Source organism: Podarcis melisellensis, assembly GCF_964234715.1.
Source record: "Podarcis melisellensis genome assembly, chromosome: 9".
Lineage (NCBI taxonomy): Eukaryota > Metazoa > Chordata > Lepidosauria > Squamata > Lacertidae > Podarcis > Podarcis melisellensis.
In genome coordinates, this window is record NC_138541.1 from 7,220,608 (window position 1) to 7,245,543 (window position 24,936).

At 42.9% G+C, this 24,936-nt stretch overlaps 1 protein-coding gene across 3 annotated transcripts in view; it reads left to right on the forward strand.

Moving 5' to 3' along the window:
* The window catches only part of CTNNA2 (catenin alpha 2), a 399,473-nt gene that overhangs the window by 296,773 nt on the left and 77,764 nt on the right, over positions 1-24,936 (forward strand). For all 3 annotated transcript variants that reach the window (XM_081924921.1, XM_081924922.1, XM_081924923.1), the window contains 2 exons: positions 19,441-19,533; positions 19,889-20,045. In XM_081924921.1, the coding sequence (XP_081781047.1) occupies positions 19,441-19,533; positions 19,889-20,045 (250 nt within the window). The remainder of the gene's footprint in view (positions 1-19,440; positions 19,534-19,888; positions 20,046-24,936) is intronic.

Consider the following 24,936-nt stretch of genomic DNA (forward strand, 5'->3'; position numbering starts at 1 on the left):
CCGCAGTTTGGTCAGACTCATGGTGGTAACCTCGAAAACACTATCCAACCATCTCGTCCTCTGTCGCCCCCTTCTCCTTGTGCCCTCCATCTTTCCCAACATCAGGGTCTTCTCCAGGGAGTCTTCTCTTCTCATGAGGTGGCCAAAGTACTGGAGCCTCAGCTTCACAATCTGTCCTTCCAGTGAGCACTCAGGGTTGATTTCCTTCAGTATGGAGAGGTTTGATCTTCTTGCAGTCCATGGGACTCTCAAGAGTCTCCTCCAGCACCATAATTCAAAAGCATCAATTCTTCGGCGATCAGCCTTCTTTATGGTCCAGCTCTCACTTCCATACATTACTACTGGGAAAACCATAGCTTTAACTATACGAACCTTTGTTGGCAAGGTGATGTCTCTACTTCTCAAGATGCTGTCTAGGCCTGTCATTGCCCTTCTCCCAAGAAGCAGGTGTCTTTTAATTTCGTGGCTGCTGTCACCATCTGCAGTGATCATTGAGCCCAAGAAAGTAAAATCTCTCACTACCTCCATTTCTTCCCCTTCTGTTTGCCAGGAGGTGATGGTACCAGTAGCCATGATTTTCGTTTTTTTGATGTTGAGCTTCAGACCATATTTTGCGCTCTCCTCTTTCACCCTCATTAAAAGGTTCTTTAATTCCTCCTCATTTTCTGCCATCAAGGTTGTGTCATCTGCATATCTGAGGTTGTTGATATTTCTTCCGGCGATCTTAATTCCAACACTAATGAATGATGAGAGTTTTAGTACCACTTCTGGAGAGTAGCACATTGACTGACCTTGGTTTAGGTAATAATAATAATAATAATAATAATAATAATAATAATAATAATAATCACTGAAACATTGTTTTCCAGGGGCAGGGGGTGGTGTTTATGAGATGGCCTGGGGTCTATTGGATCCACATCCTGCTCGGCTGCTGTTGCATGACTGCATCAGACCCAAACCAAGGGCCTTCTGGCGGTTCTCTCCCTGCGAGAAGTGAGGTTACAGGGAACCAGACAGAGGGCCTTCTCGGTAGTGGCGCCCACCCTGTGGAATGCCCTCCCATCAGATGTGAAGGAAATAAGCAGCTATCTTCTCTTTAAAAGACATCTGAAGGCAGCCCTGTTTAGGGAAGTTTTTAATATTTAATGCTGTATTGTTTTTAACACTCGCTTGGAAGCCGCCCAGAGTGGCTGGGGAAACTCAGCCAGATGGGCGGGGTATAAATAATAAATTAAAAAAAAAAACAAGCCCAGTTGCTGAGCCAGTTCCAGGCTAGTGGACCTCCCTGTCTGCTCCCCTCACTTTCTCCTGCACTTGCTTTTCATGGCAGAGCTGAATATGTGGCAGTGACCCCACCACTTCATAACCCTCTATTGAACTAGCCTTGAACCTGGTCCAGAAGTTCCAACTGGTACAAAATGCTGCGGCCGGACTGTTAATGGGGATATTTGCTAGTGCATAACTTCACTGCTTAATATGGCTACCCATATACTACAGATTCAGGTTCAAGGTTCTTGTATTAATTTACAGGGCCCTTCACAACATGGGACCAAGATACCTCAGGGACCACCTGATCCCATGGCACGATCATTGTGCTCTTTGGTGGAGTTGGCAGTCCTTCATAAAGCACAATATTACAAACAGTGTAGAACAACTTATTAGGCTAGCCCTTTTCTTGCTAAACCTCAGGCACAAGGCTGAGACTTTCTTGTTCAAGCAGGCTTTTAAAGGTAGTATTTGGTTTTATGATTATGATTATGCATTGCCCCATTTTCTGTGCTTTGTTCTTATATACACCACTGAGATATGTGAATTGGCAAATAGATGCCATTAAAGAATACAAATAAAATGCCACTCTAGCCATCCCATTGCAATGGCTCCTCTCCTCCCAGCATCATGTTTATTTGAAAGATGAGTGTTAGAGGGGACAAGATGGAAAGCAAGGGTCTGAATATCCCAAAGGGCCAACAGACCCATTTTTGTTTTGTTTGCAGCTGATTGTACTGACTTGGGAATACTCCTCTGTGGGGCAAAATCCCATCATCAGACTAGTTCAGCCATGCCAGGTAATTGTCCTCCGAATGGCTTCCATTGGGAGGCTGGAGAGTGGCTAAAAAAAAAAAAAATTCTAGAGAAGGAAAAAAAGAAAGACAAACAAATGAGCTTCGCTTCTTGCACACAACAAAACTCCGGCACGTCGACCCCAGAAATAAAGCCAAACCTTCTCTTGTCACTGACTGCTTATTATTCAGGTATCATTCGAATGCAGTTTTCTCCCTGTTCAATATCACTTTATAAACCACGTTGCATGTGCACTGACCCTCGATAACTAAATAAATCCCGGTTGTAGCTAGACAAATAAGCAACAGTGCAAATATACGAGGAGGAGAGAGACCAGGAATTAAAATCAATCAATCGTTAAATCCATGCTCCTCAGAGGAAATGAGGAGGATGAAGGAAGAGTGGATACACACCACATTTGTTGGGCAGAGGGCTTTAGTCTTTATCTTCTGAGTTGGTGTCCCCCACCCCCCAACCCGCAAGTTTGCAGATGAGGAGCTGTACTTTGGAGGGGGGGAAGGGAGAAAGGAGAAGCAGAATTGTCCATCTCTGACCCATTTTCTTCACAGATTGGCTTGGTATACCTTATTAAATTTCTTTTTTCCTGTTCTAGGGGTTCAGAACCAACTTCACTATGGAGGCTGCTGCAGTTAGGTGGCAAACCACATGTCTTGCACTTATAACCTCCCAGTTTCAGGCTCCAACAACTGGGGGAATGGGGGGGGGGACCCTGCATGAGATCCTGGAAGGCTGTTTGCTCATCAGAATAAACCATTGTGGGTTAGCTGGAGTAATGAGCAGACTTGGATGAGGCATTTTCATATGGCAGACCCGCCCTGAGATACTGGCTCAAGATCTCAGTCTTTGGCCTAGGGAAGGGGTTACTTCCATACCTAAACAACGAGGACTTTACCAGCTCATGGATGAAAATTATGGTTAGAAAAGCCACTTCGATTGGTGTGCCACCTTCTCTCCTGTACCATCTGGGCTATGATACCAGCCTTTTCAGTTGTGACTCCACCATCTGGGGATATTTTTTCCTAAGTATGCTGTCAAAGCTTCCTGTGGATGTTATGTGAGTGGTTTGGAAAGCAGCATAGTCAGGGCCAGCCCGCCTATGAGGCAAGGTGAAGCGACTTCCTTTGGTGGCAGGATCCTCAGCGACAACAAATTCAGCCTCCAAAGAACACATCATGTGTAGATCTTCACTCTTCCCCCTTGTTGCTTTTGTAGATCCCCAGCTCACTTCTTCCCTGGTTTTTTGGGGGGAGCATTTTTTTATTTGTCTCAGGCACCAAAATGACTTGGGCCAGTTCTGGACACAATATTGCTTGACTTGCAGTGATAAATGTATGTTTGCATAAGAAGAGTCCTGTTGCTCCATTTATTCAATAGATTGAAGACCTGATTACGCTTGCCACCTGTGAGCCAATTGCTTATTGATGTAGACTGCATGAACAAGTATAATGAAATTTTGATATTAAGGGCTGTTCAATATTAGAACGGTCTCCTTTGGGAGGTTGTGGACTCTCCTTCATTGGAAGTTTTTAAGCAGAGGGTGGACGGCCATCTGTCATAGATGCTTTAGTTGAGATTCCTGCATTGCAAGGGGGTGGACTAGATGACCCTTGGGGTCCCTTCCAGCTCCACAGTTCTATGATTCTGTGAAATTTGGAATTTGTTTAAACAAATACAGTAGGTTAAAAATTCTAATTGTTAGCATAGCAATTGTTTCTATTGATATACTTTCCATTTTTTTACTTGGTTTCCTCTTCACCTTTTAAAAAAAGCACTTTTATGTGTTGTATTTAAATTGAAAATCAACAAATAAACAAATAAAAGAAGAGTCCTGTTGCATCAGGCCAAAGGCCCATCTAGTCCATCATCCTGCTCTCATTGTGGCCAAACAGATCCCCAATGATGAGAATAAGAAGTATAGGGAGAGAACAAGAACTATAACAATATGATAACATAGTATTATATACAAACAGCAGAATGTGTCATTTGATGTAATAAACCAGAAATGGAAGCTGAGGGAAGTCAACAGGGAGGGGGGAAATTGGAAAATGAATGTTTCGTAATGATATTGGATGTTTGTTACAAGAAAAGAAAATCAATAAAAAATATTTTTTTAAAAAACAACAACAGATCCCCCTTCTCCCCTCCCAAGAAGAGGAGGACAGTATAGATTTACAACGGTGGTTTGCAGAGGGTCACAGCTCAGAGACAGAAGAGGCTCAAAGCTCGGAAATAATGGGGAAAGCAGAGCAGGAACAGCTGGCTGACACGTTATCACTAGAGAGCATTCTAGAACCCAGCGAGCAATGAAAGTAGGAGAACAGAGAACCCAGAGACAATTGTCCCTAAGCAGACACTATAAGGGAGGTGGGGCTGTTGATGACTGAGAAGGTAAGGGGGGAGGAGATTACTCGGAGCAACGCCATTAACCTAGAGACAGCATGCAGTCTCTCTCTCTATGGATATTGAATAAAATACCTTGGTAAGAGCTTCTTGTCTTTCCAATTACTAGCTGTGAGGGAGGGGATCAGATTCCTTGAAGCCTGACAGTACTACAGGTAGAACCACATCATAATGGCTAGTAGCCATTGACAGTCCTTGATAGTGTGCATAAACACACCCAAGCAACATGTATGCACACAAGTGTGAACACACCCAAAAAGCTATAAAAAGTTATGTTAGTTAGAAAGCAGGTTCTTAGTTAAATTTCTTTTGCTATTTAATGCCGAGGCTTTCCGAATACATCATTAGTTGTCACCGGAATAAATGCTTAGGTTTGTTTAACCATTCACATTTTAAGGTTCAAATTACAGCCCTTTCTTGTTTTCCTCAGCAGAAGGAAAATATCACCACTTAGTCTTAATCATTCAGTGTTATATTAACGCAAGAACCATTGTGTCTAAAAATAAAGATATTAACATTTTGTTTAAATATATGTTGCTCTTAGATATCACACTGCATTTAACAATCTGCTTAGAGGAAAAGTCAAGATAAATTAGAAATGCAACTTGCAGAAATATATAGGTGGGAGAGGATTGTAGGTGGCTTTTAACGGAGAGGGAACCAAAGAAGGCATACACTGTGGATATCAATTACTTTGGTTTTTGAAAGCGAAAGTTGCATACTGTATTTGTAGGTCTGGTGAAGTGTCTGTAGCAACAAGATTCTAAACATTGTTGCAGTGAGGGACATTTCTGTTCAAAGTTCCATCCAGATAACCACGGCCTTGTCCAGGATAAATCCTTTGCAATCTTCCTTTCCTGGTTTTCCATCTCTATCCCACCAACAGACTGTCAGCATTTAATGACCACTGAACATGCTCAGTTAACATTGGGCAGGTTTTTTTATTTTGCTGATGGGTGGGGAGAGTTCCTCCTTAGTTTTCCCGCCTGGATGACCATGCCTTCTCTGCAATGTATTGTCCCTCCTGGCTTGCCATACTAGAAAGTCCTCTGAGGCAATGTGCCTTCAATTTCAGTTGAGTGTTGCAAGCAGCAATCTGCTGTGTGGCCTTTTCTCTCTAGGCCTCTTGTTGGTAAAAGTCCTTGTTGACTGTGTGTCCTCTGTGTGCCCTCTTCTTTATTTTTTTGACAGGCAACAAAGGTGGGAAACTTCTGAGTCACACAAACTGTTTCCTTTTGGATCACACACACACACAGAGAGAGAGAGAGAGAGAGAGAGAGAGAGAGAGAGAGAGAGAGAGAGAGAGAGAGAGACACAACAGTGCTATCAGAGGTCATAACCACCTACTTGGCTCCAGAACCTATTAGGTCAGATGCCTTCAAATATCAGAGGCTATGAAAAGCTCTCTTTTCAAGTAAACACACTCTGTACAGTGCATTTGTTCAGACAATTTGAGAGCAGAGTACATCCTCTTTATTCTAGCCACAAAGTTTCAGATACATTAATAAAACACATCAAAAGGTTAAAGTCCATGCAAATATAGTTCATTAAATCATTGCTAAGTCCCAATGCCTACTTTTCATAGACATAAGGCCTCTTTCCCTTTCCAGTCTGTTATTTTTCTTTCTCCTTTAGATCCAAAACCTTAGTGTTACCACTGTCCAAGGATTCAAATGTTCTAATATGCTCAAATTTTGCCAGATGTGTTTTACATCAGGCTCCAAGGTGACACCACCAGACTGAGAAATCTCTTAAGACACAATTTCCCTGAAATTCAAGCACTACTCACAAATGGGTACTAAAATGGAAACTATGGTTCTCTGTTAAAGGACTAAATATGGTTTAGCCAGGACTCAATAATCTGGAATCTGCCATAGTCCTCCTTAAAACTGTGTTTGAGCAATCGCCTTGAGCATTGTGAAATTCACCAAAAAGTCCCCCAAGAGATGCATTTCTTGTGGGAAATGGCTACCTGAGAGCTGACACTCCACCAACACTCGTGTGCATTGGGGGTGCCGTTTTGGTTGCAATGAGAAAACCACCCACTTCCCCCATCAAAGATAACATGATGGCCTCCTTACCATGAAGAAAATTGCATATCCCCTTTTGCAGACGAGAAAGTTTGGATTTGCTGTGTCACTTTTCTTTGCAAGGAAGCAAATACAAGATACAGAGCAATGGAAAACAGGGAAAGGATATTTTTGAAATCCTCATTAAAATCGCAGCTGTTGTGTTAGGAATGCAAGAGCAAATAGTTATGTGTAAGCTTCAGTCCAAGGTGTTCCATCCCTGCTGGAATTAAAATTGAGGATTAGACTGAAGAGTTGGGCCTTCGTTCCCCAGCGGTTTGGCAAGAAAATGCAAGCCAGAGCCCACTCTTGCACTCACAAACAGCAAACCTTCAGCTAGCCAAAACGGAATGGAAATCTTCCATCTGCTCTTGCCTGCTATAGAGGGCGGCAAGTGCCATTTTTTCAGATTTAAATAGAATGCAGCCACAGTGTAGTTCTCATTTAATGCAATGAAGAAATGACCTGGTATCCTTCCACAAATAGGAACTTAGTGAGCTGCCTTATACGGAGTCAGACAATTGATCCATTTAGCTTAGTATTGTCTCCACCAGGGGCAGAGAACATTTGGCCCTAGCAAGCATGGTCAATGGCCAGGGATGATGGGAGCTGCAATTCAACAACATCTGGAGGACCACAGGTGCTACATACCTGGTCTACATTGATTGGCAGCAACTCTCCAAGGTTTCAGGCAGGGGACATTTCCAGCTGTTCCTGGGATAATAGGTATTGAACCATAGACCTTCTGCACTCAAGACAGATGCTAAACCACTGAGCTTTGGCGCTTCAGAGATATTCTTCTCTGAAGGAGAAATGCTAGGTTGGGATTAGCTCTTGTAGTAAAATTATCAAGAGCATTCAGACATCAACAGCTAAATTCATGTTTTAGCAGATCATCTTTTTCTTTAATCTAGAGCCCCATTTGGAAACTTATGCATTTTTTAATAATAATAAAAAACCAATTAGTGTTTTCTTTCCTGTTTTGTGCTGCACAAGAGTGGGTTGCTGAAAATATTTCTTTTAAGTTATGCTTATTAGAAAATCATTACGAAAATTGCGTTTAGTCGGCCTGAAATATTTTTAATTTCTTGTTTGCTTGTTTAAGCACTGCAAGAGAAGCCATCTAATCAGAGGGCTTTGAAATGGAGAGAAAGGCAGCACAATTATGCGCAAACGGTCTTATGTATTTACGAGCTAATAATGCTTCTTTGGAAAAGGTAATCTGCTTTCATGAGTTAAACTGCAAATCTCTGAGGACTGGGATAATATGTGAGGCCTAATCAGGGATATTATCCCCGTAGCAGTCCTTAATCAGATAGGCCATATGGTTTGGTTTACTGCTCAGCCGAAAATTTGTACAGTTCTGTTAGCTCTCTAATAAAGATTAAACTGTAGCCAAAACCCAGAAAAATGCCGACTTTAATTTAGACATCCCATAATTTAGAGATATGTATTCAGTGCATTTAGTGATTAATGTTGCAATAGCCAAAGTCTACAACAAATTGTTCTATTCCCCCCCCCCACTGTGTTGTAGATTTGTCTGTCTCCCCTCCCCTGCCTGCACCTTTAAAAAATAAAAAAGCAACATTTTTTCATGGTGGTGGTGTTGCTGAAGTATTAGAGGAATAAATAAATAAAAACTCTTATTTCAAGCTTACATGGTGAGTCTTAACTCTAAGAAGAATCTTTAAGAGGGAAGCTAAATCTGTTGGCTGTGTGCTCCAGAATCTTCCTATACCACTATCAGATCTCAGCTGGATAGCTGGGATTCCCCCCCCCCTCGGTTTCTGTATTCAATGATGCAGAACTTCTGAAGTTACAGCAATAATTCTGTTTGCATCATGCCATTTGGAAAAATAAACAAGCAAAGGTTGGTCTGAGCAACACTCACTTTGCCGTTCCTTATCTACAAGAGGGAAAACAAATAATCCTTCATTGGACCCTGGGGTATACCTTTCATCCTGTGGTTTGGAAGGTCAAATAGCAAACTCAAAGTAGCTCTTAGGCCTGGATCAGAAATGTGGAGCCATGTGTGTGCCCGTTGGTGGGGCTTGCATCGTGATGAAGACTTCATGGGCTATGTAGACCTTCACAAAGGCAGCCATTCTCATTTCTGCAATCTTGTTTGTTTAGTTGTTTAGTCGTGTCCAACTCTTCGTGACCTCATGGACCAGAGCACGCCAGGCACTCCTGTCTTCCACTGCCTCCCGCAGTTTGGTCAAACTCATGCTGATAGCTTCGAGAACACTGTCCAACCATCTTGTCCTCTGTCGTCCCCTTCTCCTTGTGCCCTCAATCTTCCCCAACATCAGGGTCTTTTCCAGGGAGTCTTCTCTTCTCATGAGGTGGCCAAAGTATTGGAGCCTCAGCTTCAGGATCTGTCCTTCCAGTGAGCACTCCGGGCTGATTCCCTTCAGAATGGATAGGTTTGATCTTCTTGCAGTCCATGGGACTCTCAAGAGTCTCCTCCAGCACCATAATTCAAAAGCATCAATTCTTTGGCGATCAGCCTTCTTTATGGCAGGACCCAAAATGGCTCTGCAGCTGGGCTCCTCGTTTTAAGTGCATTTATACACCTCATGTAAGTTGCATCTATTCAAGTCAACGGTGTGTGTGTTCAATTCCCAGTTACGGTGGTGATGCTTCTTCATCCCACCGGCAATCACGTAGGGCAGGGCTCACCAATGTTCTACTTTTGAGATGTGGTGGACTCCCATCATGTCTGACCATACTTGATGGGGCTTACTGGAACTGTAGTCCAAAGCACTAATGTTGTCTTCCCCTCATGCAAAAGGGTCAATCAAGCCTACCCAGTGACTCCGTAGCACTGGATCCAGTAACTCTGAATATCTTCCTGCAGTGTAGGGTGTATATCCTGTGCACCAGGGATATAGAAACCTCAGACCTGGGGGCTAAATGCACCCCTCCAGATCTCTCTGTCTGGCCCTTGGGATTCCCCATAGGTCAGACACACCACTAGCCCTGTTCATCGCTAAAACAAGTGATTTTACCTGACCAGAGTATGCCCTTGAACTAGGGTCAACCCAGTATGCTTTGCCACCTGAGGCAAAATGGAAAATGATGACCGTTGCCACTGCCTGAGGCAACTGGAGATTGCCCAGGAAAGCCCTGGCATGCTGAAGGCAGTGGCAGACCATCCAACTGTCCCTATTTTCCAGGGACAGTCCTGGATTTACAAAAGTCATTCCAGTTTTTGATTTGATCCCAGATTGTCCCACTTTCCCTTAGGATATCCCTATCCTAAGAAATGGAGAAATGTTGGCAGAAATGGAGTTATGTGACTTCTAAGTCAAGTTGACAAGTAACTATACAACCTTTAATGTGTGTGTGTATATATATATATATATATATATATATATATATATATATATACACATATATATATATATATATATATATATAAAATTGTCCAGTGGCACCTTAGAGACCAAGTAAGTTTTTTCTGGGTATAAGCTTTTGTGTGCATTCTAAAGAAAGCTTATACCCAGAACAAACTTACTTGGTCTCTAAGGTGCCACTGGACAATTTTTTTATTTATTTTGACTGTGTCAAACCAACACGGCTACCTACCTGAATATACAACCTTTAGAAGGCAGCCCATATAGGGAAGTTTTTAATGTCTAATGTTTTATTATGTTTTTATATATGTTGGAAGCCACCCATATTGGCTATGGCAGCCCAGTCAGATGGGCTGGGTATAAATAATAATTTAATAATGATAATGATAATGATAATGATAATAATAATAATAATGATAATGATAATAATAATAATAATAATAATAATAATAATAATAATAATAATAAATAAATAAATAAGGTGTCTCTATTTTCATCAAAGAAATGGGCAACAAGTGCAGGAGGCAGTGAGCAGGTCATTTCTTAGGGCCTAGATGTCCCCAGCTTGCCGCCTGAGGTAATTGGCTCACTCTGCCTCATAGGTGGGCCAACGCTGCATTGAACTGTGATAGTATCTCTTTCTTGCCTGGAGGTATGTGAGTATGTAAATGTCTAGTAGTAAGACAGTCGGTAAAAATGCTGATATGTGCTTTATATGTAGGCATTCAGTTACCTCCCTCTGTGCCTAATGTGCATTCCTGTCTACTCACTGGGAAGCATGCAGACATATCTCAGGCCATGGACCCTCCAATCCAGTCCAAGAGAACCCACAGGTTGCCCAAGCCCCCAGCCCCAGCACTCTATCTAGTATATCGCAGTGGCTGTAAATGGAAATAAACAGATTGATTAAATAATGCCAACCATGCAATGATTCAAATCATCTCCCATCCATTGAAAAGAACAACAACCCAAAAGCTGTGTTATTAAAATCTTGCCTCTGTTTGGCACGGAGTTAATCTTTGCTTTGTCCTGTCACAGTGTGCGCTGCCGATAATTGGTCATGACTTCATAGGAAAGTTGAAGGCACATCAACATATCTGGGAAGATTTTGTGCCCATTCGCAAGCACTGTGTTCTTTGCGTGGGAGGTGGGTTTGCAGATTTGCCCCCTTCAATATCGGGGACAGTTAAACATCTCTTGTTCCATGCTTATTTCTCATTGCACTGTTTGTTCAGTGCTTTCTTTCCAATATGGAAAATAAATAAACAGGTAGAACTGGTGGTGGAATGGAGGTAAAAAACAAAACAAAACCAGCACCCCCCCTTTACTCCACTCTCAGATTGAACATTGAAAAAGAACCCTCAATTTGGGGGAAGACAGGTAAAAGGAGATGAATGTGCCCATTTATCTCTGACCTTCGCAGAAGGAATTCTGTCAGATAGGCGTAATAAATTTTTCTTCTGCGAATGGAAGGAGCATAAATGTGCACCATCAGGAAGTAAAAAGTGTTTATCCGTGTGCCTTAGAAAATAAATCAATCACCTTAATTTCTCCCTGTCGCTTCCAACACTATTTCCCCATCTGTCCCTGTTGGCAGGGGCAGGGTCTGTGTATAATGTTGGGGTGGCATTTGGCAGGCAAGAGAGGGGCGTTCCTTAGTCCACCCCAAACCCTTCATATGTTTGTAGGAGGAAAGATGTCAGTGGAACTTTCTGGCCTTTGGCTCAGATAAAAGCTTTGGGATCTCATAATGCACACCTCAAATAAGATGCAAAGATCATAAGGCTTGCAGGCTGGTGGGTGGTTAACACTCACCTTTCCACTGAGGATTCTGGGGGCAAGAGAGTCCTTTGCATTGGGATGCCACAACAGGGTTTTTTGCTCATACAGATTCATCAAAGTTATTCCACCTACAGCACAATCCTATCCTATTAAGTTCAACGAGACATTTTGCCAGATAAATGTGTACTTGTGCATGTAACCTGAATTTGATGGAGTGATCTTCTTCTCTGGTGATCACTCATAGCTGAGTAAGATTGTCTTTCATGAACACAGTCTTAACAGTGAGTCCATAAGTGACTTTGGAGGCTAATTCTGGATCCACATGTCCTTCCACAGTTGGGACATAGGTTTCCAGGTGGGATTTGATCACAGTGAGAGTTTGCCAAATGTGCCTTCCTCTTAGCTTGTTTCTCCTTTTCACCCTGAGTTCATGCTTCTTCTAAGTCCTCAACACCTTTGGTAAAGGCTGTTCTCCAAATACTCGCAGGCCAGTGTTTCCCAGTTATCAGCGCTTATACTACTATACTATATTTGTTTAGATTTGCCTTTAGAACACCTCTAAACCTCTTTTGTTGTCCCCTGGTATTTCAATGGAGTGATAAGTGATCCCTAACTCTCAAATGGTGCCTAGTGGCATCTATTTCAGACTGTTTCAGAAATAAAACAGGGCCATGTTCCATTTTGGGGGGAAATGGTTTGACTTATTTATGAGTCATTCCGAAATGAGCTATGGTTAACTCGTCCATCTGTTGCTTTCATATAAAATGGAATCTCCAATTATAGGTGCTACAGATCACCATGTGGAGAAGTGGAGCAGGATACAGTGGTACCTCAGGTTAAGTACTTAATTCGTTCTGGAGGTCCGTTCTTAACCTGAAACTGTTCTTAACCTGAAGCACCACTTTAGCAAATGGGCCCTCCCACTGCCGCCACGCCGTTGGAGCACAATTTCTGTTCTCATCCTGAAGCAAAGTTCTTAACCCGAGGTACTATTTCTGGGTTAGCAGAGTATGTAACCTGAAGCATATGTAACATGAAGCGTATGTAACCCGAGCTACCACTGTATTGAATTTCTAAAATGAGATAAGCAAATCCCAAACCTGCTGGAAATCTGTACCTAAGTGGCTATGGACTAGTTGTGTAGTCAACTGCACTCATCTAGAATGAGGACAGCAGACACAGTGAATGGGTTGCACTATGGGACATGCTTTCCTATAATAGTAATGTTTAAGGGTGCATGCCCACCCTGAAGCAGTCCAAATGGAACACCAAGATTAGCAAAAGGAAGGGAGGGAGGAAGGAAGGGAGGAAGGAATAGCAAAGAGGGCAGATTCTCTCTAAACTCTTAAAAAGCACTATGCATGCATCACTTGCATAAATAACCCTGGTCTCTTGTCACATGAATCCACAGCAGACTGCACAAAGCCACTATCTGCATTTGATCAGAGGAGGAAGCAGGAAGTACCAGAAAATATAAGGGAAATAGGGGAAGGGAAGAGATGGAGGGGATGGAGCACAGGCAGCTTAGAGGAGGAAGGAGGTGGGATGAAGACAGGATAAAACAGAGTAGGAGGCGAGGGGGCAGGGAAGGGGTGAACGAGAGCGATGAGGGCAGAACCAGATGCAGCTGGTAGGAGGAACTGAGAAGTCAGAGCGAGGGAGGTGGGGTCGGCAGAGACAGGGATGACAATAGACAAGGGGGAAGAGGTGAACAAGCACATGAGTGTGGGAGGGCTGTAAAGGAGCAGAGCGATAGAAAGCAGGAAATGTCAGGAGAAGCATGCAAGCAAAGAGGAAGAGAAAGCAGCAAAATGAGGAAAACAGCAGAGAAGTGGCATGGAAGATGGACCAGTATGGGGAAGGGGAGCAAGAGAGTGAAAGGCTTGTGTGACACACTCAGTCCTTTTACAATTCCACCAGAGGCAGATTTAAGTGAGAGTGAATGGTTCACCAGCACTGGACTGGGTGCAGAGCTGAGAGGGTGCCACAGGGGGCACCAAAATAAGGATTTAGAACGGAGTGTGGGAGGCAGGGTGTGCGTCAAATTTTGGCATCGCACAAGGGGCCACTAAAATTTAAAAGCTCAAAGTCCGCCTCTAAGCACCACACCACCCCTTTTGTTGTGGGCCCAACATTTTAAAAGTAGAATGAACCGGTCTCTCCAAACTCAATGCAGGATTACTTGCTGCCAAATTGAGAGGTAGGAGATGGTGTGTCCAGCTGTGCTCACCTGGAGAATCATCAAAGGCTAAACTTCTCCAAAATGAGGCAAGTCCCTGTTCTCACCAGACAGAGGTCACCATTTACATGTTCAACAGTCTTGCTCGCTGGGCTGAGCAAGAAGGAGAATTTATTCTGGATTGTTCCCTCCCAGTTTTGCCTTGCCCTCCACTCAAGGTGAAACCCAAGATAAGTCTGGTTTAGCCTGCACCCTGCCTCCCCAATTCACTTTTTGCTTTTGATGAATTTGGCTTGAAAGTTCACAGTGAGAGAAACCAACTTACCTGCATGGTGCTAAATGGCTTATTTTTCTTTTATACCTGTTTGTGGAATTAACCATCATTGGTAGTAATAGTAATAGTAATAGTAATAATAGTAATAGTAATAGTAATGCCCCCCATGGACTTTGTTTTCCTAGCTGAGTCAGCTGTCCAGTTGCAGAGCTAATCTCTGTGACCTTATAATAAAAAGGCCTTTCTTCTTCTACTTCTGTTGAATCAGCCTTACAAAAAGCACACATTTAGCAGCTTGAGCCACTTAATGAATACTAATTTAGAAACCAATTTAGCCAGGTACTTTGGCATGCATATATATTTTATGGGCCACTTGCGTTGGCAAGAACCTAGTTCTTCTTAAATGTATGGATGCTCCCACAGTGACAAATGAACTTAGATCAGTTCCTGAAGGCCGAAGTAGATATGATGAAGATGCGCACATACTGTGTGGATGCGTGTAGAGTCTGGATCAATAGTGTGAGTGTGCGTTCAACTTCTAAAACAACGTACCCCATACAACACTATCCTCCATCCAGGCAAACATGGGGTATTATTACAGTTCATAGAATCATAGAATTGTAGATTTGGAAGGGAACCTGAGGTTCATCTATTCCAACCCACTGTATTACAGGAATCTCAGCTACATCATCTATGGCAGATCTAACCTTTGCTTAAGCATGGGGTTTTCCAGAGTTTTGGAGTACATTGACAGCCATATGCTAAGGACACACAGTTCTACCTCTCCTTTACATCTGCAGGCAAGGCAGTGGATGTGCAGGACTGATGTCTTGCCTCTGTAAAGGACTGGATGAGAGACAACAAAGTGAAGCTTGGGTTACACTGCCTCTGAAGGAGCGGGTACATAGCTTGGGAGTACTTCTGGATCGGGACATGGGTGGCGCTGTGGTCTGAGCCACTGAGCCTCTTGAGCTTGCTGATTGGAAGGTCAGAGGTTCAAATCCATGTGACGGGGTGAGCTCCTGCTGCTCTGTCCCAGCTCCTGCCAACCTAGCAGTTCGAAAGCACGCCAGTGCAAGTAAATAAATAGGTATCACTGTGGTGGGAAGGTAAATGGCGTTTCTGTGCACTCTGGCTTCAGTCACGGTGTTCCGTTGCACCAGAAGTGGTTTATTCATGCTGGCCACATGACCCAGAAAGCTGTCTGTGGACAAACGCCGGCTCCCTCCTCCACAAATGTGAGATGAATGCCACACCCCATAGTCATCTTTGACTGGATTTAACTGTCCAGGGGTCCTTTATGTTACCTTTACCCTACCTTTACTTTTGGATCCTTTGCTTTCACTTGAGGCTCAGGTGGCCTCAGTGGCACAGAGTGCCTTCCATCAGTTTCATCTGGTGGCCCAGCTGCAGCCCTGTCTGGACAAGGATAGCCTAACTTCTGCCACCTATGCTCTGGTAATCTCTAGGTTAGATTACTGCAATGTATTATACATAGGACTGCCTCTGAAGATGGTTTGGAAACTTCAGCTAGTGCAGAATTCAGCAAAATGGGGCTAAAATGGTTTGAGCACAGCACAATGATCCTGGCCAGACTGTACTTGCTGCTGATTAGTTTCTACCCAACTCAAAGTGCTGGTTTTGAACTAAAAAAGCTTAAATGGCTCAGGACCACCATACCTCAAGGACCACCTCTTTCCATATGAACCAGCCTAGACCCTGTGATCGTCATCTAAGGCTCTTCTTTGTGTGCCTCCTCCATGAGAGATCTGGAAAGTAGTAACACAAGAATGTGCCTTTTCTGAGGTGACTACCCCTAAGTGCAGAACCTGACATTTGTCCCTATTGAAATCATTTCTCTTAGTTTGGAGCCAGTTCTCCAATCTGTTAAAGTAATCTTGAATCAAATTCTGTCTTTTGAGGCGTTAGCTAGCCCTCCCAGTTTGGTGTCATCTACTTTTTTGATGATGATGAGCATCCCCTCAATACCTTCATCTAAGTTTCCTCCATTTCTTTTATTGCAAGCTCTTTCAGAGCATTGTGACACTCACTTGATAGAATGAAGTATATTTGTGGGACTCCCATTAAGAAGCGGTAAACACCCTCCAAGCAGGATTCTCCATCATTACACCCCGTGATGATGACGTTGAAGAAGAAGAGTATGGATTTGATATCCCGCTTTATCACTACCCTAAGGAGTCTCAAAGCGGCTAACAATCTCCTTTCCCTTCCTCCCCCACAACAAACACTCTGTGAGGTGAATGGGGCTGAGAGACTTCAGAGAAGTGTGACTAGCCCAAGGTCACCCAGCAGCTGCATGTGGAGGAGCGGGGAATCAAACCCAGTTCACCAGATTACAAATCCACTGCTATTAACCATTACACCACACTGGCGTATCATGAGTGTGATAAACAGTTATCAGTGTGCTTTGCCTCACAGCCATCCTCCCCGCCGCCTGCATTTTAATATCTTAAAACAGCCTTACCCAACCTGGTGCCCTCCAGCTGTTTTGGACTATAGCTCCCAACAGGCTGGGGCCAACTGTAGCTGCAGTCGAAAACAACTAGAGAACACAAGGTTGGGGAAGGCTCTCTTGACTCCATCTGCAGCCTAGCTTGGTGAAAATTGATGAATTGTTGCTTCTAAAAAGCAGGACAGCACTTAAAGTCAGACCTAAGCATTACTGTATTCAGCATGTGATTCCCCCCTCCCATACAAAGAAAGAGTCCAAGATGACCCACTAGTGATGCATTGAAAAGGCTTCTCTTTTCTTAGCCTGCCACCAGCTTGATGGTTCTGTTGCCATTTCAAGGTACCCTATTATGGTGCCATTAAAGTGGCTTTCAGGTGATATTCAGTGGACTCGAGAACAGGTTAGATATATAGTGCTTTTGGAGCCTTAGGACAGTGCTTTCATCTTGATGATCATAAAAGGGGAAAGGAAGCTTGAAAGATGGCTTATTTTGTAATAGGAGAAGCACATGTCTCTGTCTTGCCCGCCCATCTGAACTTTAATGTTCCTTGCTAGTGTTTAAGGCCCCTAATCCTGCACTATGTCTTTTAAGTTGAAGGATCTGAATCCCTAGCCCTGCCTTTGCATCCTAATTACTGTTTGCTGTAGCTTTTGGGGGCTTTTTAATGAAGATTAGGGGTATCGTTTGATGTATGCAAAGCAGCAGCTGACGAGCAAACACAGCAAATCAGTTGGAGCCTGTCATCTTAACGGAGCATTTCTGACGTGGGCGCTGCAGGGCTGTTAGTGAAAAGGCCAATTCATTTGTCTCCCTTTGAAATAAAAACAAGATCCCTCACGTTTCAATCAAGAGCTGGGCCGGGATGTGTCTGGAAGGCTTTTCTTGGCGCCTAGAATGGCTGTTGCTTCCATAGGTCTTGACATGGCAATGCATGTAAGTTGCATCCTTGATAACAGTGGAGTGAAATTGGGAGAGCTGGAGGGGGGGGGGATGCTACTTGAACAGATGGATCCAGGCTTATATGGTGCTGTGCGTTGGAAATGGGAACAGATTAATGCCACGAGGGGAGACCAAAGGAATGGCAAAAGAGGAACAGAGGCATTTGAACTCATTCATGAATCATTTCCAACTGGTAGCTTTGCCTCTGGGCACAATAAATAATACCCAAGCAGAATATTTATTAAACACACTTTTGGGTTTTAATAGAGAATTAGAATTTGGAGTCGATAAGCTTTTCAGATACTCAAGCCAGATCTAGCTTCATTTTTCACATCTGCCACTCAACTTGCTTTGCTTATTTGTTTGATTAACATTAAAAAGTTTTCAGGCCAGGAATTCCTCTTCTAAACTTCTTAAAGCTTAAGTGTTGTACATATTTTATTTTATTTTACTTTATTGTGTGTGTGTGGGGGGGTGCTATCTGGAGGGAGAGAAGTTCTTGCTTCTGTAGATGTTGACAGAGTGTTTCTTGAAAACCACAGCCTTAATAACAGTGGATAACAAAATCATGAAGGATAAGGCTGCCAGTGGCTTCTAGCCATAATGGCTGTGCTCTACCTCATCGGTCTGAGACAATACCTTCTGAAAACCAGTTTCTGGGAACCTGCTGTTGTGATTGGGTGCTGCTTGCAAGTTTTCCACAGGTCTGCCACTGTGAGAACAGGATACTGGATTGAATGGACCATTGGCTTGATCCACATCATTTGCCATGATTCTGTGTGACACAGTTCTCTATCCAAAATTAGCATTAGAGATTAGCAACATGGGATATTTATGGGATTTGAACCAGGGCCAGATAACATGTTTGCATTTATTGTTAATAAAAGCGTAGGAGAGGCAGAGGGAGTTCAAGCATGAATAATTCTTCTGATAAATAGACAATCTCCTGAGAATTTTTTCCAGAGAGCTATTCACAAGCTACAGGTCAAGAGGCAGTCTATATAGCAGCTTCAGAGGTCTTAACGTTGGAAATAGCCAGAGTTTAGTTTGCCAAAGAGGAAGTGATTTGTGGATCTCTTTTCTTGACAGTACAAAAACACCAAGTAACCATTTCCAATGCACCAGAACTTCCCATTCTTTTTCAGTGCAATGCTCCCTGTGCTTAGGACAGGGATGGGGGAGAAATTTGATTCAGTTTACATTTAAAGTTGAATCTACCTAATTCACCCTTTTGGGAACAATATGTTAGTCGAAACACAGCCATCCTTCAAAATGCACACTTCTCCAAATTTTGCAGAGCAGTTCTCCAGCCACGCAATGTGTACGGAAATGTTCATGCTAGTGTAGAGTGGATTTTTTTAAAAAGAAAATAGCATGTAAACATGAATTATATCAGGGGAACATGCTTTGCAAAAATGTCTCTAGGGGGATGAATTTGCACTTACGGAGGAAATTTCATGAGAACTTTTTTTAAAAAGTCAAAAGTGATACATAAATGTGGAGAACTAAAGATAAGGTTGAGAAAATGAGAAACCTGAAATTGACAGATTTGGCCGTTCCTACCTACCTAAGGGACCTCAAGGCATAAGGGATCTTTCTGGTTATATGCACCGCATCATGTCCATTCAGCAGTTTGTCCTTTCGGCCAGGAACAAAGATAGATTTGGTAAGGTGAACTTTCTGCCCCCCTTTAGGCCTTACTTTCACTTTGGGAGGTTTCTGACCAAGATTGATGAAGGCTCACAAGAAGCTAATACCCTTAACATGCAGTTTCTTTGTTCCTGGGCATTTTTCCGTACGAATAAAAAAGAGAGAGGGGAGAATTCTCCATATTGCCAGCAAACCCATTTTTTATTTTTATTTTTGCTGGCTTTTATTGCAGGTTGCCAATTTGGCCTGTTCAATTTCCAATAACGAAGAAGGTGTAAAATTAGTCCGCATGGCAGCAACCCAGATTGATAGTCTGTGTCCACAGGTAAGCCATATTTGTGCATGAAAAATATGTCTGTGCGTGTATATACTTGGAAGCCTTCTGCAGTATTAAAGAGCATAAGGTGCTTGACATAGAAAAACACCCGGTACGAAGATTAGAGTCTTGTGCCTTCCATTATATTGTTGATTGCCTTGCCCAAATAGCGAAAAATGCATTTGTATACTGAGCCTCGCTTAATGAACGGAGCACACAGCTGGGCTTTTAATGTAGTCTTTAATCAAATTGTTCTTTTTTTCCCTTGAGAAGGGACTCTCTCTCTCTCTCTCTCTCTCTCTCTCTCTCTCTCTCTCTCTCTCTCTCTCTGTCATTGCTCACAAGAACCAATTTTGACTCATAGGTGATAAACGCAGCCCTGACATTGGCTGCCAGGCCCCAGAGCAAAGTGGCCCAGGACAACATGGACGTCTTCAAAGACCAGTGGGAGAAGCAAGTGCGGGTTCTCACCGAGGCCGTTGACGACATCACTTCTGTGGATGATTTCCTCTCCGTCTCAGGTAACACCATCCAAACAACATCCATTAAATGAACAGGTGGAATTGTTCCAGGATGAGTCTTCATAAGCCAAGCCAAGCTTTATCAAAGCATGAATCACTTCCCTTAGGGCATCTCTAAGTGATTTTTCAATACAATGAAAACCTAAAAAGGAACAATTGCATATATAAGAACAATACAACACACACACACACAAAGAGAAAGCGATTTGAAACAGCAGCATGTGTATAAAATCAATTCAAATCCAATACAGATACCAACATGGATATAAATCTCAACTTATAGGCTTGTTTAAAAAGGATTATATTCAACAGGGCAATAGAGACTGCATTTTCTTGATATGTAATGGGAGGCAGTTCCAAAGGGCAGGTGCTGCCATCTAAGTATGTGAGCCAGCCCATCAAGAACGAGGCCATAATTTATAATGGTGATGCAAAGCATGAGCCATTAAAATGAAAATGGGCTTTCATAAGTATATAATATAAGAAGAGCCCTGATGGAATCCAGCCAAAGGCCCATCTGGTCTCATAGTGGCCGACAAGATGCCCTAATGAGAAGTGCACAAGCAGGATCTGAGTGCGAAATCACTTTCCCATCCTGTGGTTTCTAGTGACTGGTATTCAGAAGCAAGCTGCCTCTGACAGTGGAGGTAAAGCATAGCCATTGCAGCTAGTACACATGGATCCATTGATGGATCCTACACATGTCCAACCTAGTGCTTTTTATATGAACTATTATTATTATTATTATTATTATTATTATTATTATTATTATTATTATTATTACTACTACTACTACTATTATTATTATTTTCATAAGTTTTATACTCCACTTGATTGTCAAAAGCATCAAAGTGGTTGTTTACAAAAAGATAAAACAAGAACCAGAAAAATGCACAACAATACTTTAAAATTTGCAAAAGCTAAAATACCAAAACAGATTAAGAGCACCTCAACTTTCTAAGCATCTGGGTAGGCTTGTCTGAACAGGAATGGTTTTTAGCAGTTGGCAAAAAGAGTACAGTGAAAGTGCCTGCTTGATCTCAATAAGCAAGGAGTTCCAAAGTGTAGCCACTGCTGCAATAAACAATCAAGTTCATACAGGTGTGTTGTGGGTATTGTGCCAATTGTGCCGGTCGAAGTGGTCAAGTGCGCACATGTGGAGTAAGGCAGTTTTGTAGGTAAACTGGTCCCAAGTTGTTATGGACTTGATAAACTAATAGTTACACCTTGAACCTGGCCTGGTAGCAAATCAGCAACCCGTGCAGATCTCTGAGTACAGGAGTTAATTCCCATCATCCCTGACCACTGGTCCTGTTAGCTAGGGATGATGGGAGTTGTAGTCCCCAAACATCTGGAGGGCCAAGTTTGGGAGCACCTGAGTTAGATGCTGACAACGCCTCACTCCTGGCAGTAGTCATGCCACAGCATTCTGCACTAAGTGCAGCTTCCATATCCAGAATGAGGGATGCCCCACGTAGAGCGCATTGCGGTAATCCAGCCTTGAAGTAACCAGCGCACGAACAGCAACACATAAAATTACACGGGATAAGTACTTGTACCTATGGGACCGCCTCCCCTCGTATGCCCCACGGAGGACCTTAAGGTCCATAAATAGCAACACTCAAGAGGTCCCAGGCCTTAAGGAAGTCAGATTAGCCTCAACCAGAGCCAGGGCCTTTTCAACACAGGCTCCAGCCTGGTGGAACACTCTGTCTCATGAGACCAGGGCCCTGTGGGATCTGATTTCTTTCTGCAGGGCCTGTAAGACAGAGTTGCTCCGCCTGCCCTTTGGCTCGGAATCAGCCTGATCCCCTCCCCCTCTTTCCTTTTCCTTCTGTGACGGACTTCCCTGGCTTTTCTGGCCCACATAGGATCAGTCTGGATAGCTGGCCTTGGTGAAGATTTGACGTTTTCTCCCCCCAGTTTTTGATCTGGGCTTCCACCGAAATGAGGCTGCATTTTAAGTTGTATTTTAATCCCATTTTTAAGTTGTATTTTAATCGATTGTTTTTATACCTGACATTAGCCACCCTGAGCCCGGTCTTGGCCGGGGAGGGTGGGGTATAAAGAAAATTTATTATTATTATTTAAAATTTATTATTATTATTATTACTCTTTTTGCCATCCCTAATCTTTATTCAGACCAAGAGAGAGGGAGCCTGTCAATGTTGCAATGAGCTCCAGCAGCCACATGTTCAAACCTCGCCTTAAACATTTCTAATTTCCCCCCATAACTCTTTTGGCTGTGCATTGCTATGGAAACCACAAGAGTCACATTGAAAACTAGCAGAATGGTTTGCAGAGGAAGTTGCCCAGCAACTAACGCTGTAAGACAAATGGTAAATTTTGTGCACAAATGACAACTGTGGACCAAGCAGGCATTGTGGAATTGCTTCAGCTGTTGGCACACGCCTCCCAAAATCAGCAAGGTCAGGGACAGAGACTCACCTTCTCTGGGCCCATCTGTTCTCCTTGAACCTTGTTTTTTACTCCAGTGGTTCCAAGTATATAGCTGCCATTTGGCAGTCTGAAGCACTCTTTGTTGATAGGAACTATGCCAGTTACTGCATTATCTAGCCAGTTCATCTCCTATGGAATTTTGGGTGCACTCTGCTAAAACGTAAATGAGAAACTTCTAAGCTTCCCAGTGGTTTATAGTGGAAGGGTACCATCTGCAAATAGTCAAGCACCTCAACTTCTGTGCCCTGTTTGGTTTCTTGCCTCTCTGTCCTTGTGGTTGCCTAAGTCAGAGGCTGTGGGGGCTAGAGGAGCTTCCATCAGCTGTTCAGCAACGTTTGGTTTATAGAGGAAAGAGCTTTGTGGTTATGCAAAATGAACAATTGCCACTTCTTCCTCTGGGAGATGTGCTGCAAGAAGATCAAAGGAAAGGAGGAAATGTCTTAGCAGGTTTTGTTCCTTGAAAATACTTAAAAAGTATTCCATGTACTTTGCAACTGCATGCCTGCAATCTCCAGGATGCAGATGCATTTTGTCAATTGAGGTTTCAAATAGCTGTAAAACAGGGCTTGCAGCATAGCTGTGCATCTACTTCATTTGCATTCTTCCACTAGAATTACAAAGTTTTGGTTTTGCTTGCCTTTTTCACAATTAGGCCAGATGCAGAGAAAGGATGGTGGAGAGCTCCCCACCCCCAGTTAGTTTTTTCCATGTCTTTTTTTACAAAGTCTATGGGGGGAAACTTGAGTGGAGTTAAAAAGTGTGTGTGTGTGTGTGTGTACACATACATACACATACATAACTTTGTTTCAATGGGAAATAGCTTTGTGTCTGCATCTTTATTTATATTTTTTTATTAAATTTATATACCACCCTTTATCTGCAGATCTCAGGTCCGTAAAGATACAAGATAAAAACACCAAATGCATAATAAAAACAAGAACAAGAACAGAGCAATAACCCCCACCTCCCCGCGCCCCCTCCTGCAAACACATTTAAAAGAATATAGGGTGTTAGTCTGAGGGTTTGTGGTAGTCCACCCACAACTGGAATCTAGCCGCCGACAGCTATTGTTTGTTTGTTTGTTTTTATATACTGCCCTATACCTAGAGGTCTCAGGGTGGTTTACAGAAAAAAAATCACAATATATAAAATCAAAATAAGAACAATAACCCAATAGCACCCCCCAAAACAGAACCACATTTTAAAAGGGTATAGGATGTCAATCAGGTCAACCAATGGCCTGGTTAAAAAGGAATGTTTTTGCCTGGCACCTAAAGGTGTATAATGAAGGCACCAGGCGAACTTCCTTGGGGAGAGCATTCCACAGATGGGGAGCCACTGCAGATAAGGCCCTGTTCTTGTATTGCCAGCCTCTGGACCTCTCAAGGAGGAGACACACAAAGGAGGGCCTCAGAAGATGATCTCAGGGTCTGGGTAGGTTCCTGTGCAAAGAGGTGGTCCTTGAAGCATTGCGGTCCTGAACAGTTTAAAGCTTTAAAGGTCAAAACCAGCACTATCTACTGGGGTTTTGCGGAACTCATATGTTGTCCTAGGCAAATAAATCTTAAGAGTGGGATAAAATGTGTCAAGTAAATAAGGCATGCTGTTGGCCAGCCTGCTTAGTTTCAACACTCAGCCGAAATGACTCCTACATGCATGACACTACCTTGACTCTCATTGTTCAGCCTGTGAATGAAAAAGGTGTGGAATGAATGAATGAATGAATGAATGAAAACTACCTCTCCCTCCTCTCTGTTGAAGCTTCCTTTCCTCTATTGTCTTGGTTACTGCTGACATTTATATTGTATGCTCTTTGGGGGCAGGGATCTGGCAACATTATTATTGTTGCTGTTGTTAATATTCTTATTTCTGTCCTACAAGTTTGCCATTCTTTGCCAACAATGGAGAGGGAAAAACACCCTGAAATTTTATGAAAGCTCAAATATCCAGTTGAGTATTCGAACTGAACAAGCTTATGCAAAATAAGTAAATTGAAATGCATAATTTCCCCTGAGAACAGGATTTGGTTTTCTTTAAGGAGGATTTGCAGGGGGGTTTTTTCTTCCTCCCGTTTATCTCTCCTGGTATGAACAGTGCTGATTATAATAATGAAGTTTAGGCCAGTGCTTAGGTAGGGAGTCATGGTGACCAGCACTGCTAGTGTGACTCCTAGCAGATTTCCTTTACACTAGCTATGAACCAGTGGATTGAGGCATCTGCCTTGTGGAGAGATCCACATTTGTCTCATATGACAGAAGTCTGTCATATGCCGTTCTTTTATTTTAATTTTGGCTCTGCTAGCCCAACTCCGAGCTTCTTAGCAAAATATTGAGTTTTAGGCTACCTGGACTTTAACCTTGTTCACCCAAGGATTCACTGGGTGGCACTGGGCCCGTCTCAGTCATCTCATTCCATCCTAGATGCTTCCACA